Raw genomic sequence first — 12839 nt, 5'->3', positions numbered from 1 at the left:
GTGGGTGGGTGCCGCATCTCTCAGTGCCATTCATGCCAGCGCCAGTCCCAGGCCTGTGTCGGGCACTGGGGCACACAACAGTGAGCACGGTGGGGCTCCCTGCCACGTGGGCCCTGTTCTCGGGGACGTGTATGGGACCACATGTGCCGGAGGGAAGGGAAGGCCCTGTCCCGAGTCTTGGAGCCCGAGTGGAGAGGGCCCTTCAGGACAGGGGGTCTGCCTGCCATTGACACGCTGCGGTCTGCAGGGCTCCAGCAAGAGCTTCCCATGTGGCTCGGAGCACCTGCCCTACCCACTGGGCAGCCGCGATGGGCTCAAAGCCACAGCTGTGCTGCAGCGTGGAGGCCTGAACCTGACAGCCGTGACGGTCACCGCCGAGAACAACCACACGGTTGCTTTTCTGGGCACCTCTGACGGCCGGATCCTCAAGGTTTGGCCCAGGCTGGGGCAGGGAGGCTCTGGAGGGCCTGTCTGTGCACAAGGCCCGTACCCTCACCAGCCTGCCCTCGCACTCACAGGTGTACCTCACCCCAAACGGCACCTCCTCAGAGTACGACTCCATCCTTGTGGAGATAAACAAGAGAGTCAAGCGCGACCTGGTACTGTCTGGAGACCTGGCCAGCCTGTACGCCATGACCCAGGACAAGGTGAGCCAGACGCAGCCCCGGAGAGCACTCCAGGCCAAGTGTGCCCGGTCATTGCATCCCAGGCCCTTATGACAGGCCTGGGGGCCGGAGGAGGACGGGGCGCCGCAGAGCTGGGCCCTTCTTGGGCTGGATGAGGGGTGGCTGGGTGGGTCCCGGGCACTGTCTCCATCCTGTGTCTCTCTAGCACTGCCCGTCTCTGCCGCTCCTTCTGTTTGTCCTTTGTGGTCTCAACCACCTCTCTCCCTCTGGCCCCGCCTCTGCCCCGTCCTGATGGAAGGGACCTGGGTCGGTGTCAGGGGTGTTGCTGAGGGTGGATGGGAAGACGGGGTCCCTGCACAGCCCCTGTGAGCTCAGTCAGTGGGGGACATGGGCCTGGGCCCCAAGCTTGTGGGGGGGTTAGTGCGAGAGACCCTCAGCCCGGCCCTAGAAGCACCCCTCGGAGGGAGCCAGTGCAGAGGACAGGAGCTGCCAAGGAGATGCCACAGCCAAGACCTCCAGGCTTCCCTGGGCTCCCATCGGGATCCTGAGCCTGGCACGGCCACCAGGCCACGGCCACGCAGAGCAGAGCCAGAGCTGTTTAATAATAAGCCTGAGGGGTCTGAGGCTTTCAAGGTCCTGGGACAGAGCTGGGTCAAGCTGGTGGTCCAGGGACATCTGGGGTCTGTGGAAGGCCCGTGTGGCCTCTGCCGTGGTCGCACTCACAGCCCCGCTGCCCTAGGTGTTCCGGCTGCCGGTGCAGGAGTGCCTGAGCTACCTGACCTGCACCCAGTGCCGCGACTCACAGGACCCCTACTGCGGCTGGTGCGTCGTCGAGGGACGGTGAGTGCCTGGCGGGGGGGGGCTCGGGGACACGGCCTGCCTCTGGGATCCTGGGAGGTCGTGGCCTGGGTCAGGGGGCACACCGCACTGTCCTGGGAGAACAAGATTCCACCCTGGGCTGAAGCCGCCCCTTGCGCCTGCAGATGCACCCGGAAGTCCGAGTGTCCACGGGCCGAGGAGGCCAGCCACTGGCTGTGGAGCCGGAGCAAGTCCTGCGTGGCCGTCACCAGCGCCCAGCCACAGAACATGAGCCGGCGGGCCCAGGGGGAGGTGCGTGGTGGGGTTGGGGTGGGGGTCCTGGGGCCCAGGCCGGGCCAGGTGGGGGCTCCCCTAGGCTGGGAGCTGTTGGGACAGGCAGGGGAGGGCCCCACATCTCCCCCGCCTGGGCTCTGGGCACTGAGCCTTAGGGATGGAGCCCTCCATTGGCCCCCTGGACCCCTGTGACCGGGGCGGGTGGGGGTGGGGATTGTCCATATCCAGGGTGGACCCAGGCCCTGTCCCAGGAGTTGCTGGGGTGACCACAGAGAGGCCTGTGTTGGAAGACGTGGAGTCGGGTTCTGGAGGCTCCTCTGGGACGTGCGCCCACACGCAGGGAGGTCGGGTCACGGGCAGGCGGGCTGACAGGACTCCGGGTTCCCGGTGTGAGCGGCACGGCCCCTCCCTCAGGTGCAGCTGACCGTCAGCCCCCTCCCCGCCCTGAGCGAGGAGGACGAGTTGCTGTGCCTTTTTGGGGAGTCACCGCCACACCCCGCCCGCGTGGAGGGCGAGACCGTCACCTGCAACTCCCCGAGCAGCATCCCCGTCACACCGCCAGGCCAGGGTGAGGCCCCTTCTCGGTCACACGGGGCCCTGTGCACGTGGGCTATCGCCTCTGCCGGCCCCTGGGTGCAGGCTGGGCATAGGCACACTCCGCGGCCGCTCCGGGGGCCCAGCCTGAATGAAGCCTGTGGTGGGGTTGCTGTGCCTGTTGGGGAGGTTCTGGCCTCCTGGGCTGTCCGCAGCCACGCCCCCCAGGCCCGTAGCAAAGGTGACTTGTCTTCCGCCTGCTCCCTCATCACGTCCAGAGCGGCATCCGGGTGCCAGGCGCCAGGCCCCGTCGTCTCGGCAGACGCCCCTCACCCCTTCCTGCCGTGTCCAGCCTCAGAGAGCGGGGCCGTTCCCAGAGGCTGCAGGGCCTCGCATGTGGGCCAGGGCAGGCGTCGCGCCCATGTCCCCTGAGTTTTGGGGGCAGTGGGGCCACGCAGTGACGTGGGCAGGGACCTGGCAGTCCCCACCCAGACTCCAAGGAGCCGCTGCCCTCAGTGCCTGCGGGAACAGAGGGTATGAAAGCAAGCTGGGCCCTGGGGAGAAAGGCAAGCCTGGCGCTGCACCCGACACCCGAACCGAGATCTGATAGCAGGTGGCAGGTCCAGCCCAGCAAGAACGGGCGTCCTGGCAGCCCCACCCGAGATCTGATAGCAGGTGGCAGGCCCCACCCATCATGAGTGCGGGGCGTCCTGGCAGGGCCCCCGAAGACCAGGGGTCTCCACCTCGGCCCCAGGAGTCGGCCCCAGGAGTCGGCCCCAGGGGAGGCCCAGCCTGGCCCTCGGCCCTGCGGCCGCCACCTTGACGCCTCCCCCTCTGCTGTCTGCAGACCACGTGGCCGTGACCATCCAGCTCCTCCTTAGACAAGGCAACATCTTCCTCACGTCCTACCAGTACCCCTTCTACGACTGCCGCCAGGCCATGAGCCTGGAGGAGAACCTGCCGTGAGTGTCTCCTGCCCGTCGACCCCGCCCCGCCTGCCACCCCAGCCGTGCTCACGATCTTCTCTGGATGCAGGTGCATCTCCTGTGTGAGCAACCGCTGGACCTGCCAGTGGGACCTGCGCTACCACGAGTGCCGGGAGGCCTCGCCCAACCCTGAGGACGGCATCATCCGTGCCCACATGGTGAGGGGCCTCAGGGGACTGTTCAGGGCACGGCTGCTCCGCTGTGCCCGGGCAGCACCTGACCAGCCTTGCTCTCCCAGGAGGACAGCTGTCCCCAGTTCCTGGGACCCAGCCCCCTGGTGATCCCCATGAACCACGAGACAGACGTGACCTTCCAGGGCAAGAACCTGGACACTGTGAAGGTGCGGAGGGAGGGGTCGCCGGCCAGTGACAGGCAGGCTGAGGTGCAGAGGGAGGGGGCGCTGGCCGACGACAGGCAGGCTGAGGTGCAGAGGGAGGGGGCGCTGGCCGGTGCTGATGGCTGTGTGGGGAGCCTGAGCTCCACTCGTGCCCCCCGACTCGGGGCCCCCACATGAGGTAGAGGGCACAGGATATATCGGGGACAGAGGCCAGGAGGGAGCACTCAGGGGCCTTTGGATGGGCCTGACCAGAGGCAGTGGAGGAGGCAGGCGTGTGGAGGTTGAGGGGCCAGTGCCACCTCCTGAGGAGGGAGCTGTGGGGGCCGCGATGCCGGGTGGGCCGGGCGATGCCCTCAGGTGTGGATGAGTGGTGGAGGTGGCCGGGGAAACCCACGCAGGACGTTCGGAGGCTTCTGCAGACACAGGTGTTTGGGCTCAGGAGTGGCCGAGGGGTCAGCTGGCATGGGAGAGTCTGAGGGGCAGGCACGTGTGGGGTGAGGAGAGGGTTCCCACACTGTAGGCACTGAGGAGGGGCTGCGGGGTTCTGGGAGGAGGGCCAGGGTGCCAAAGCCGCCTGTCCAGGGTCCTGACGGCACGGTCTGCAGGGTTCCTCCCTGCACGTGGGCAGTGACTTGCTCAAGTTCATGGAGCCAGTGAGCGTGCAGGAATCTGGGACCTTCGTCTTTCGGACCCCAAAGGTACGGCCCCAGGGCAGGCTGGCTCAGCTGCTGGACCCCAGGGCCCCGGGTGGGGTGGGGGGTCACTTCCAGGACTGTGAGGGGAGGGGCAGCAGGGAGACCCCAGGGACCAGAGCCCAGCCAGGGGCTCGCCATGCCCTGTGCTGCTGGGGAAGCCCCTTCTGCCCTCTGCCTCCCTGGGGACAGAGTGGCACAGAGCAGCGTCCATGGGGTTCCCAAACTTCCGACACTTGAAGGCCTCCCCTGCTGCCCTTGGCTGGGAAGGGACCCAGTGGCCACAGGGAGATTGCCCTCGTGACCCCTGCCCCGCACCCCTCTGTGGGGGCAGGAAGTGCAGTGTGCCCCTGCGTGTCCCCCAGCTGTCCCACGATGCCAACGAGACGCTGCCCCTGCACCTCTACGTCAAGTCTTATGGCAAGAATATCGACAGCAAGCTCCATGGTGGGGGCCACGGGCGTGGTGGGGGGCGGGCGGGGGACGGGTGGGCACAAGGGGGTGGGTGGGGGGACAGGTGGGCGCAGTGGGGAGCAGGTCGGGGTCAGGCAGCCACGGGGTGACCACTGACGGCAGCTCTCCCCGCAGTCACCCTCTACAACTGCTCCTTTGGCCGCAGTGACTGCAGCCTGTGCCAGGCCGCTAACCCCGACTACAGGTGTGCGTGGTGCGGGGGCCAGAGCAGGTGCGTGTATGAGGCCCTTTGCAACACCACCTCCGAGTGCCCGCCGCCCGTCATCACCAGGGTGAGCCCCTCGAAGCCTGGCCTACATCCTCCCGCGTCCCTGGCCTGAGCCCCTCCCTGCTCACCCGGCTCTGTGCTTTCAGATCCAGCCTGAGACGGGCCCCCTGGGTGGGGGCATCCACGTCACCATCCTGGGGTCCAATCTGGGTGTCCGAGCAGGGGACATCCGGAGGATCTCAGTGGCCGGCCGCAACTGCTCCTTTCAGCCGGAACGCTACTCCGTGTCCACCCGGTGAGTGGACAGCCCTGGCCTGGGCCCTGTCGGCTGGGTCAGTACCCACGCTGGGGTTCCGGATGACCGGGTGGGTGGAGAGGCTGAGGGGGTGAGGGTGTCAGGGTATGGGGTGGGTCGGGGAGGGCCTGGGCCACCCTGCCTGTCGCCCGCCAGGATCGTGTGTGTGATGGAGGCTGCAGAGGCGCCCTTCACTGGGGGTGTCGAGGTGGACGTCTTTGGGAAATTGGGCCGCTCGCCTCCCAGTGTCCAGTTCACCTTCCAAGTAAGCACCTGGCCTCGGGGACCTGCCGAACCCGGGAGGAGGGGCTCTGCCTGCTGCCTCCCCCTGACAGTTACCATCCAGCCCAGGACTGAGGGCGTCCTGTGCCCCGTCCTCACCCGAGTGCCCCTGCGGCTCTTTCAGCAGCCCCAGCCTCTCAAGGTGGAGCCGCAGCAGGGACCGCAGGCGGGCGGTACCACACTGACCATCCACGGCACCCACCTGGACACGGGTTCCCAGGAGGACGTGCGGGTGACCCTCAACGGCGTCCCGTGTAAAGTGTGGGTGTCACCGCCAGCTGCTGAGTCTGGTTGGCCCTGGCCCTGGGTATGGAGGGGGGCACTTACTGAGACCTGAGTGGCCCTGAGGGGATGGCAGGGCCAGCCTGGTTGGGCTGAGGCTGGTCCCAGGGGAGGGGTTGATGCAGACCAGCACCCTCCCTCCCCCAGGACAAAGTTTGGGGTGCAGCTCCAGTGTGTCACGGGCCCCCAGGCGACACGGGGCCAGATGCCCCTGGAGGTCTCCTATGGGGGGTCCCCCGTGCCCAGCCCCGACATCTTCTTCACCTACCGCGAAAACCCCATACTGCGAGCCTTCGAACCGCTACGAAGCTTTGCCAGGTGAGGCTGGTGCCCCCCCCACCCCCCTCCGCTCTCCACACCCAGCTGCCTCCTCAGTGCCCTTGGCTGACTGCGCTGAAAGGAATGTGGTGGGGCTGGTCTGTGCAGCGGGAGGAGGCCTCCGGAAAACCCCACTGCACCCCAGATCCACTTCCTCCTAGAAACCCAGACAGGCACACCAGAGGCTCCACGCTCACCAGGCCCCCCGTGCCCCCCGCCCACTTGCGGCACAGTCTCATGCTTGGCACGGCCCACCGTGTTGCCCCTTTGCCCACCCAGACCCACACATGCACTTGGAAGCCCCGTGTGGCCAGAGCCAGGGTGGGTGTGGACGGGAAGGCGGAGACTGCAGGGACCACCCCTGCCAGCCGAGCCCACAAAGGCACCGCCCTCCCCAGTGGTGGCCGCAGCATCAACGTCACAGGTCAGGGCTTCAGCCTGATCCAGAGGTTTGCCATGGTGGTCATCGCGGAGCCCCTGCAGTCCTGGCAGCCGCCGCGGGAGGCTGAATCCCTGCAGCCCATGACGGTCAGTCCTGGCATGGGCTCAGCTCTGGCACCGGCCAGTGGGATCGTGCCCAGGAAGGGCGGGGTCTGCGCCCGGGGGCTGACGGCTGGGACTTGCCTGCAGGTGGTGGGTACAGACTACGTGTTCCACAATGACACCAAGGTTGTCTTCCTGTCCCCGGCTGTGCCCGAGGAGCCAGAGGCCTACAACCTCACGGTGCTGATCGAGATGGATGGGCACCGTGCCCCGCTCAGGACGGAGGCCAGGGCCTTTGAGTACGTGCCTGACCCCACCTTTGAGAACTTCACAGGTGGCGTCAAGAAGCAGGTCAACAAGCTCATCCACGCCCGGGTGAGGACGGTGCAGCCCCGGGGGGTCTGGGCTGAGAGCTGGTCCACCTGTCCCTGGTTCCCTCCTGCTCATCCCGACCACTGCACCCTCCCCAGGGCACCAATCTGAACAAGGCGATGACGCTACAGGAGGCCGAGGCCTTCGTGGGTGCCGAGCGCTGCGCCATGAAGACGCTGACGGAGACCGACCTGTACTGTGAGCCCCCGGAGGTGCAGCCTCCGCCCAAGCGGCGGCAGAAACGAGACACCACACACAACCTGCCCGAGTTCATTGTGCGTGAGCGGGGGCGGGCGGGGGGTGCCCCCACGGGACCGCGCTGAACCCGGCCCCCCACACAGGTGAAGTTCGGCTCTCGCGAGTGGGTGCTGGGCCGCGTGGAGTACGACACACGGGTGAGCGACGTGCCGCTCAGCCTCATCTTGCCGCTGGTCATCTTGCCCATGGTGGTCGTCATTGCGGTGTCTGTCTACTGCTACTGGTGAGCCCGCCCCGCGGCTGTGCCCACACCCCCAGCCCTCGGCCCTCCCGCCTCGGCCCCTCTGGCCTCATCCGCCACCCTGCACAGGCAGGCGTGTAGATCCACCTCCTCATGCGGGCAGCTGAGCGGCCGGCCCGGCAGGACCTAGGAGCCTCCCTGTGCCCTGCAGGAGGAAGAGCCAGCAGGCCGAACGAGAGTATGAGAAGATCAAGTCCCAGCTGGAGGGCCTGGAGGAGAGCGTGCGGGACCGCTGCAAGAAGGAATTCACGGGTAGGGACTGCTCGGGGGCTGGTGCTCGGGCGCCTCCTGGGGCGGGAATGCTGTGTGTGGGGCGTGGGGGTCAGGGCCCCAGGTGGCCAGGAACGTCTCACGCCAGCATCCCCCTAGACCTGATGATCGAGATGGAGGACCAGACCAACGACGTGCACGAGGCCGGCATCCCTGTGCTGGACTACAAGACCTACACCGACCGCGTCTTCTTCCTGCCCTCCAAGGACGGCGACAAGGACGTGATGATCACCGGCAAGCTGGACATCCCCGAGCCGCGGCGGCCGGTGGTGGAGCAGGCGCTGTACCAGTTCTCCAACCTGCTGAACAGCAAGTCCTTCCTCATCAATGTGAGCCGGGCGCTGGGCGGGCGCTGGGCGGGCGGGAGGGCACGCGGGCGGCGCTGGGCAGGCTCTGACCGCCGGCCCCTACAGTTCATCCACACCCTGGAGAACCAGCGGGAGTTCTCGGCCCGCGCCAAGGTCTACTTCGCGTCCCTGCTGACGGTGGCGCTGCACGGGAAACTGGAGTACTACACGGACATCATGCGTACACTCTTCCTGGAGCTCCTGGAGCAGTACGTGGTGGCCAAGAACCCCAAGCTGATGCTGCGCAGGTGCACATGGGCGGGGCCACGGGCGGGGCGGCCACAGGGGCTCCGGGGCTGGTGGCGGGTGGCACAGAGGCCTGTTGGGCCCCCAGGAGCTGGCAGGTGCCAGCCAGCATTGATGGTGGGGGGCAGTCTAGGGGTGGTGTCCCTGGCAGCAAACACAAAGCCGGACTCTAGCCCTTCCTGTCCAGCGGTTTCAGCTGGTCACAGCGTCAGCCCTCTGCAGAACGGGAGGAAGGTGGCAAGACTTCCCACAAGGGCCGGAGCTGCCACCAGGCAGTCCTCACTGCAGGCCACACCAGGCCTGGAGAGGGGCGAGGCTGGCGCAAGGGTGGCCGGGTGCTTGGAGGCGTCATTTGGGCCTCAGGAATACTGCAGGGTCACTCGGTACAAGGCCTCCCTGCACCCCCAGGTCTGAGACTGTGGTGGAGAGGATGCTGTCCAACTGGATGTCCATCTGCCTGTACCAGTACCTCAAGGTGGGTTCCACCCCAGCCTGGCTGGGGGTCGGGGGGCGAGGCAGACTGCTGCCGTCCCCTCCAGTGTTCCCCTATCTGTACAGCACCTTGAGGTAGGCCCTGCCTGGACAGGTTTGCTTCCTGCCCCTGACATGGTCAGCCCCGTCCACGCCTCTGGCCATGGCTCCGGGGGCCCCTTCCAGGCCCCAAGTCCCCTGACCTCCCAGCCTCCCCTCCGTGTTACTCCAGGACAGTGCCGGGGAGCCCCTGTACAAGCTCTTCAAGGCCATCAAACATCAGGTGGAAAAGGGCCCAGTGGACGCGGTACAGAAGAAGGCCAAGTACACTCTCAACGACACGGGACTGCTGGGGGACGACGTGGAGTACGCACCCCTGGTGAGCTCCTGGGGTGGCGGCCGCCATGGGCGCCTCAGATCTGGGCCAAGGAGCTTGGACATCCCCTGGCCACAGATGGGACCCACAGGCCAGAGGCCGTCCACCTCCTCTGTGGATTCGAGTTGCAGCCTGCTCTAACTCGGCCTCAGGGAAGGGCCTGGGTGCTGGTGGCTGTGGGCTCTGGAGGCTGTAAGTGTGCGGGCCCCGCATCAGCTCTTCCCGGGCGCCCCCACCTCCTGGAGGCCATACAAGGGCCTGGCACACCAGGTGTGTCCAGGGTTCTGTGCACATGTGACTGGTGGGTGTGGCAGGAGCCTGTGCACGCGAGACATGTGTATTCCGTGTCTATACATTGGCTTCCGTGAGCTTGCATGACAGCCTGATTGAGCGGTTCTGAGCCGTCCCCATCTTTCTGTCCCACTGAGCCGGAGCAGGCAGAGGAAGGGCAGAGTGTGGTCATCTCGGAAGCCTCGGGGGCTCGGAGGCCTGCTGCCCGAGGGTGCCGCTGTGGCGGGCAAAGCTGGCGGGGCAGAGAGTGGCTCCTGCGTGGTGCAGGTAAGAGCAGGGCCTCCCATCGGGCTTCATCCCGGATGTCTCGGCAGACGGTGAGCGTGATCGTGCAGGACGAGGGAGTGGACGCCATCCCGGTGAAGGTCCTCAACTGTGACACCATCTCCCAGGTCAAGGAGAAGATCATTGACCAGGTGTACCGTGGGCAGCCCTGCTCCTGCTGGCCCAGGCCAGACAGCGTGGTCCTGGGTGAGTTCTGGCCCCTGCCCATCTGCACACAGGCGCCCATGTGCCTGGCCTGTGTCCTGGGGCAGTATGCTGTCTGGCCAGCTTTCTCATGTGGGAGTGGTGGGCAGTGGGAGGAACCTGGGTGGCCGGGGCCTAAGCTGGGCTGTCTCTTCCCACAGAGTGGCGTCCGGGCTCCACAGCACAGATCCTGTCGGACCTGGACCTGACGTCACAGCGGGAGGGCCGGTGGAAGCGCGTCAACACCCTTATGCACTACAATGTGAGCGTGTGGGCCGGGGCGGGTGAGAACCGGGCACCCTGCCTGGGGGCACAGCCCACTCTCACTGCCATGTTCCCCAGGTCCGGGACGGAGCCACCCTCATCCTGTCCAAGGTGGGGGTCTCCCAGCAGCCGGACGACAGTCAGCAGGACCTGCCTGGGGAGCGTGAGTCCCTCCCTGTTGCCCGTTTCCTTCCAGCCCCTGGTGGTCGGCGTGGACCATGTCCGCCCTGGACACATGCACCCCTGCCCACCCTGCCACTACCGTTTTCCGTGGGACCCAGGCCCCTAGACCTGGGTAGGGGTCCTCAGCACCCGCTCCCCACAGGCCATGCCCTCCTGGAGGAGGAGAACCGGGTGTGGCACCTGGTGCGGCCGACCGACGAGGTGGACGAGGGCAAGTCCAAGCGAGGCAGCGTGAAAGAGAAGGAGCGGACGAAGGCCATCACCGAGATCTACCTGACACGGCTGCTCTCGGTCAAGGTGGGCCCCTGTGGGTGTGTGGGCCAGCACCAGGAGCCGTGACCACGGCGCCACGCCGAGACCCTCCCCCCCAGGAGCTGCACCCACGGCATCACGCTGAGACCCTCCCCCCCACAGGGCACACTGCAGCAGTTTGTGGACAACTTCTTCCAGAGCGTGCTGGCGCCTGGGCACGCAGTGCCACCCGCTGTCAAGTACTTCTTTGACTTCCTGGACGAGCAGGCAGAGAAGCACAACATCCAGGATGAGGACACCATCCACATCTGGAAGACGAACAGGTGAGGCTCCACACCCACCCCTCGGCCCAGCCCCAGCTCCACCTCTCACTTCCGGGAGGCTCCACACCCACCTCACGGCCCAGCCCCCGCTCCACCTCTCACTTCTGGGAGGCTCCGCACCCACCCCGCGGCCCAGCCCCAGCTCTCATTCTCCGCTGCTCTGCCTCAGCTTACCGCTCCGGTTCTGGGTGAACATCCTCAAGAACCCCCACTTCATCTTTGACGTGCATGTCCACGAGGTGGTGGACGCCTCGCTGTCAGTCATTGCGCAGACCTTCATGGACGCCTGCACACGCACGGAGCATAAGCTCAGCCGCGTGAGTGGGGTGGGGGCAGGTCTGGGGCAGGGAGGCCTGGGTCTGTCCCCAGGAGACTTCTTGTGAGTTGGGACCTTGTCTGGGGTGTGGATTTGCACATCTTGGGCTGGAGCCCTTGATGTAGGGGGTGGCGGGTGGCCGAGGCTGGGGGCACAGGGGCCTGGCAGAGCCTGGGAAGATCCCGAGACCCCTTGCCCTCTCTCCTGCTGAGACTTCTCACCACAGACATAAGCAGAGAAACTGAGTTTCACTACAGATTACAAAATAAGTAGTTTTCTTTTTCTTTTTTCTTTTTTTTTTTTTTGAGATGGAGTCTCGCTCTGTCGCCCAGGCTGGAGTGCAGTGGCGCGATCTCTGCTCACTGCAACCGCTGCCTCCTAGGTTCAAGCGATTCTTCTGCCGCTGCCTCCCGAGTAGCTGGGACTACAGGCATGTGCCACAACGCGCGGCTAGTTTTTGTATTTTTGGTGGAGATGGGGTTTCACTATGTTGGGCAGGCTGGTCTTGAACCCCTGACCTCAGGTGATCTGCCCTCCTCAGCCTCCCAAAGTGCTAGGATTATAGGCATGAGCCACTGTGCCCGGCCCATGGTTTTCTTGATGAAAGTGTCAGGAATTCGGGGCAGGAGAAGCTACCCAGGGGTACTCTGAGCGGTCCCAGCCTGGCTCCCTTGGTCAGGTGTCACTGGGTTTTGTCCCCAACAGGATTCTCCCAGCAACAAGCTGTTGTATGCCAAGGAGATCTCCACCTACAAGAAGATGGTGGAGGAGTAAGTGCTGCCCGCCCTCCAGGCCAGGCCCCCGTGCCCACCCTCGACTCCCTTCGGGGAGGTTCAGGCCTTGGTTTCCCCCACCACCCCCTTTGTGCCCCCTGCCGCCCACACTGTGTGATGCTCCCACCCCTGCAGTTACTACAAGGGGATCCGGCAGATGGTGCAGGTCAGCGACCAGGACATGAACACCCACCTGGCAGAGATTTCCCGGGTAAGGAGGCCACCAGGAACGCACCCATGGCCCTTCCCTGCTCCCCGCTCCCACTACCCCATGCTGAGCCTGGCCCTGAGCTGCAGGGCAGGGGTAATGTCCTGAGGGGGAGAGAGGGTGGGGTGGGACCTCCAGGTGGGCTCAGCCATGTGAAGTGAGCCACAGCTGCATGTGGGGAGTGTGAGCTGCTCGGAGCCAGGCCCTGCCCACAGCGCCCCCTCCATGTGGCTCCACCAATGGCTGTGCCCACAGCGCCCCCTTCCTGTGGCTCCATCCACGGCCCTGCCCACAGCGCCCCCTCCCTGCAGCTCCACCCACGGCCGTGCCCACAGTGCCCCCTCCCTATGGCTCCACCCACAGCCCGGCTCACAGCACTCGTCCCTGTGGGTCCATCCACAGCCGTGTGTCACACAGGGAGACACTGAGATGGTTGCACGTGCACAACTCTCTGCGTGGGTGTCTGTCCGAGGCTGCGCCACATAGGGGGCCCCAAGTGCTGGCTGTGCCCAAGGCCCCAGCTGCTGCCCCGGGGAGGCCTCGTCCTGGGCATCCTGTACTACTGCCAGCC

The 12839-nt window shown here is 66.0% G+C and overlaps 1 protein-coding gene across 5 annotated transcripts in view; it reads left to right on the top strand.

Annotated features, from left to right (window-relative positions):
• PLXNB2 (plexin B2) overlaps positions 1–12779 on the top strand; it is a 31130-nt gene extending 18351 nt beyond the window's left edge. For 4 of the 5 annotated variants that reach the window (XM_032138244.2, XM_032138246.2, XM_032138245.2 and 1 more), the window contains 33 exons: positions 248–430; positions 519–647; positions 1366–1466; positions 1610–1736; positions 2133–2286; positions 3100–3214; positions 3288–3396; positions 3477–3578; positions 4181–4273; positions 4633–4714; positions 4856–5013; positions 5096–5244; positions 5401–5509; positions 5651–5787; positions 5956–6126; positions 6525–6654; positions 6757–6984; positions 7080–7256; positions 7323–7462; positions 7632–7732; positions 7850–8079; positions 8164–8345; positions 8752–8818; positions 9047–9193; positions 9796–9952; positions 10111–10211; positions 10292–10376; positions 10539–10693; positions 10811–10971; positions 11141–11288; positions 11993–12057; positions 12196–12271; positions 12671–12779. In XM_032138244.2, coding sequence (XP_031994135.1) covers positions 248–430; positions 519–647; positions 1366–1466; positions 1610–1736; positions 2133–2286; positions 3100–3214; positions 3288–3396; positions 3477–3578; positions 4181–4273; positions 4633–4714; positions 4856–5013; positions 5096–5244; positions 5401–5509; positions 5651–5787; positions 5956–6126; positions 6525–6654; positions 6757–6984; positions 7080–7256; positions 7323–7462; positions 7632–7732; positions 7850–8079; positions 8164–8345; positions 8752–8818; positions 9047–9193; positions 9796–9952; positions 10111–10211; positions 10292–10376; positions 10539–10693; positions 10811–10971; positions 11141–11288; positions 11993–12057; positions 12196–12271; positions 12671–12754 — 4353 coding nt within the window. In that variant the 3' untranslated portion in view covers positions 12755–12779. The remainder of the gene's footprint in view (positions 1–247; positions 431–518; positions 648–1365; positions 1467–1609; positions 1737–2132; positions 2287–3099; positions 3215–3287; positions 3397–3476; positions 3579–4180; positions 4274–4632; positions 4715–4855; positions 5014–5095; positions 5245–5400; positions 5510–5650; positions 5788–5955; positions 6127–6524; positions 6655–6756; positions 6985–7079; positions 7257–7322; positions 7463–7631; positions 7733–7849; positions 8080–8163; positions 8346–8751; positions 8819–9046; positions 9194–9795; positions 9953–10110; positions 10212–10291; positions 10377–10538; positions 10694–10810; positions 10972–11140; positions 11289–11992; positions 12058–12195; positions 12272–12670) is intronic. The other variant, XM_032138247.2, reaches the window with a different exon arrangement.
• The last annotated feature ends 60 nt before the right edge of the window (positions 12780–12839 follow it).

Source organism: Hylobates moloch, unplaced genomic scaffold, assembly GCF_009828535.3.
Source record: "Hylobates moloch isolate HMO894 unplaced genomic scaffold, HMol_V3 SCAFFOLD_19, whole genome shotgun sequence".
In the NCBI taxonomy this organism is placed as follows: Eukaryota; Metazoa; Chordata; class Mammalia; order Primates; family Hylobatidae; genus Hylobates; species Hylobates moloch.
The sequence above is the reverse complement of the archived record's forward strand: the minus strand, read 5'-3'. Positions and strand labels throughout refer to the sequence as shown.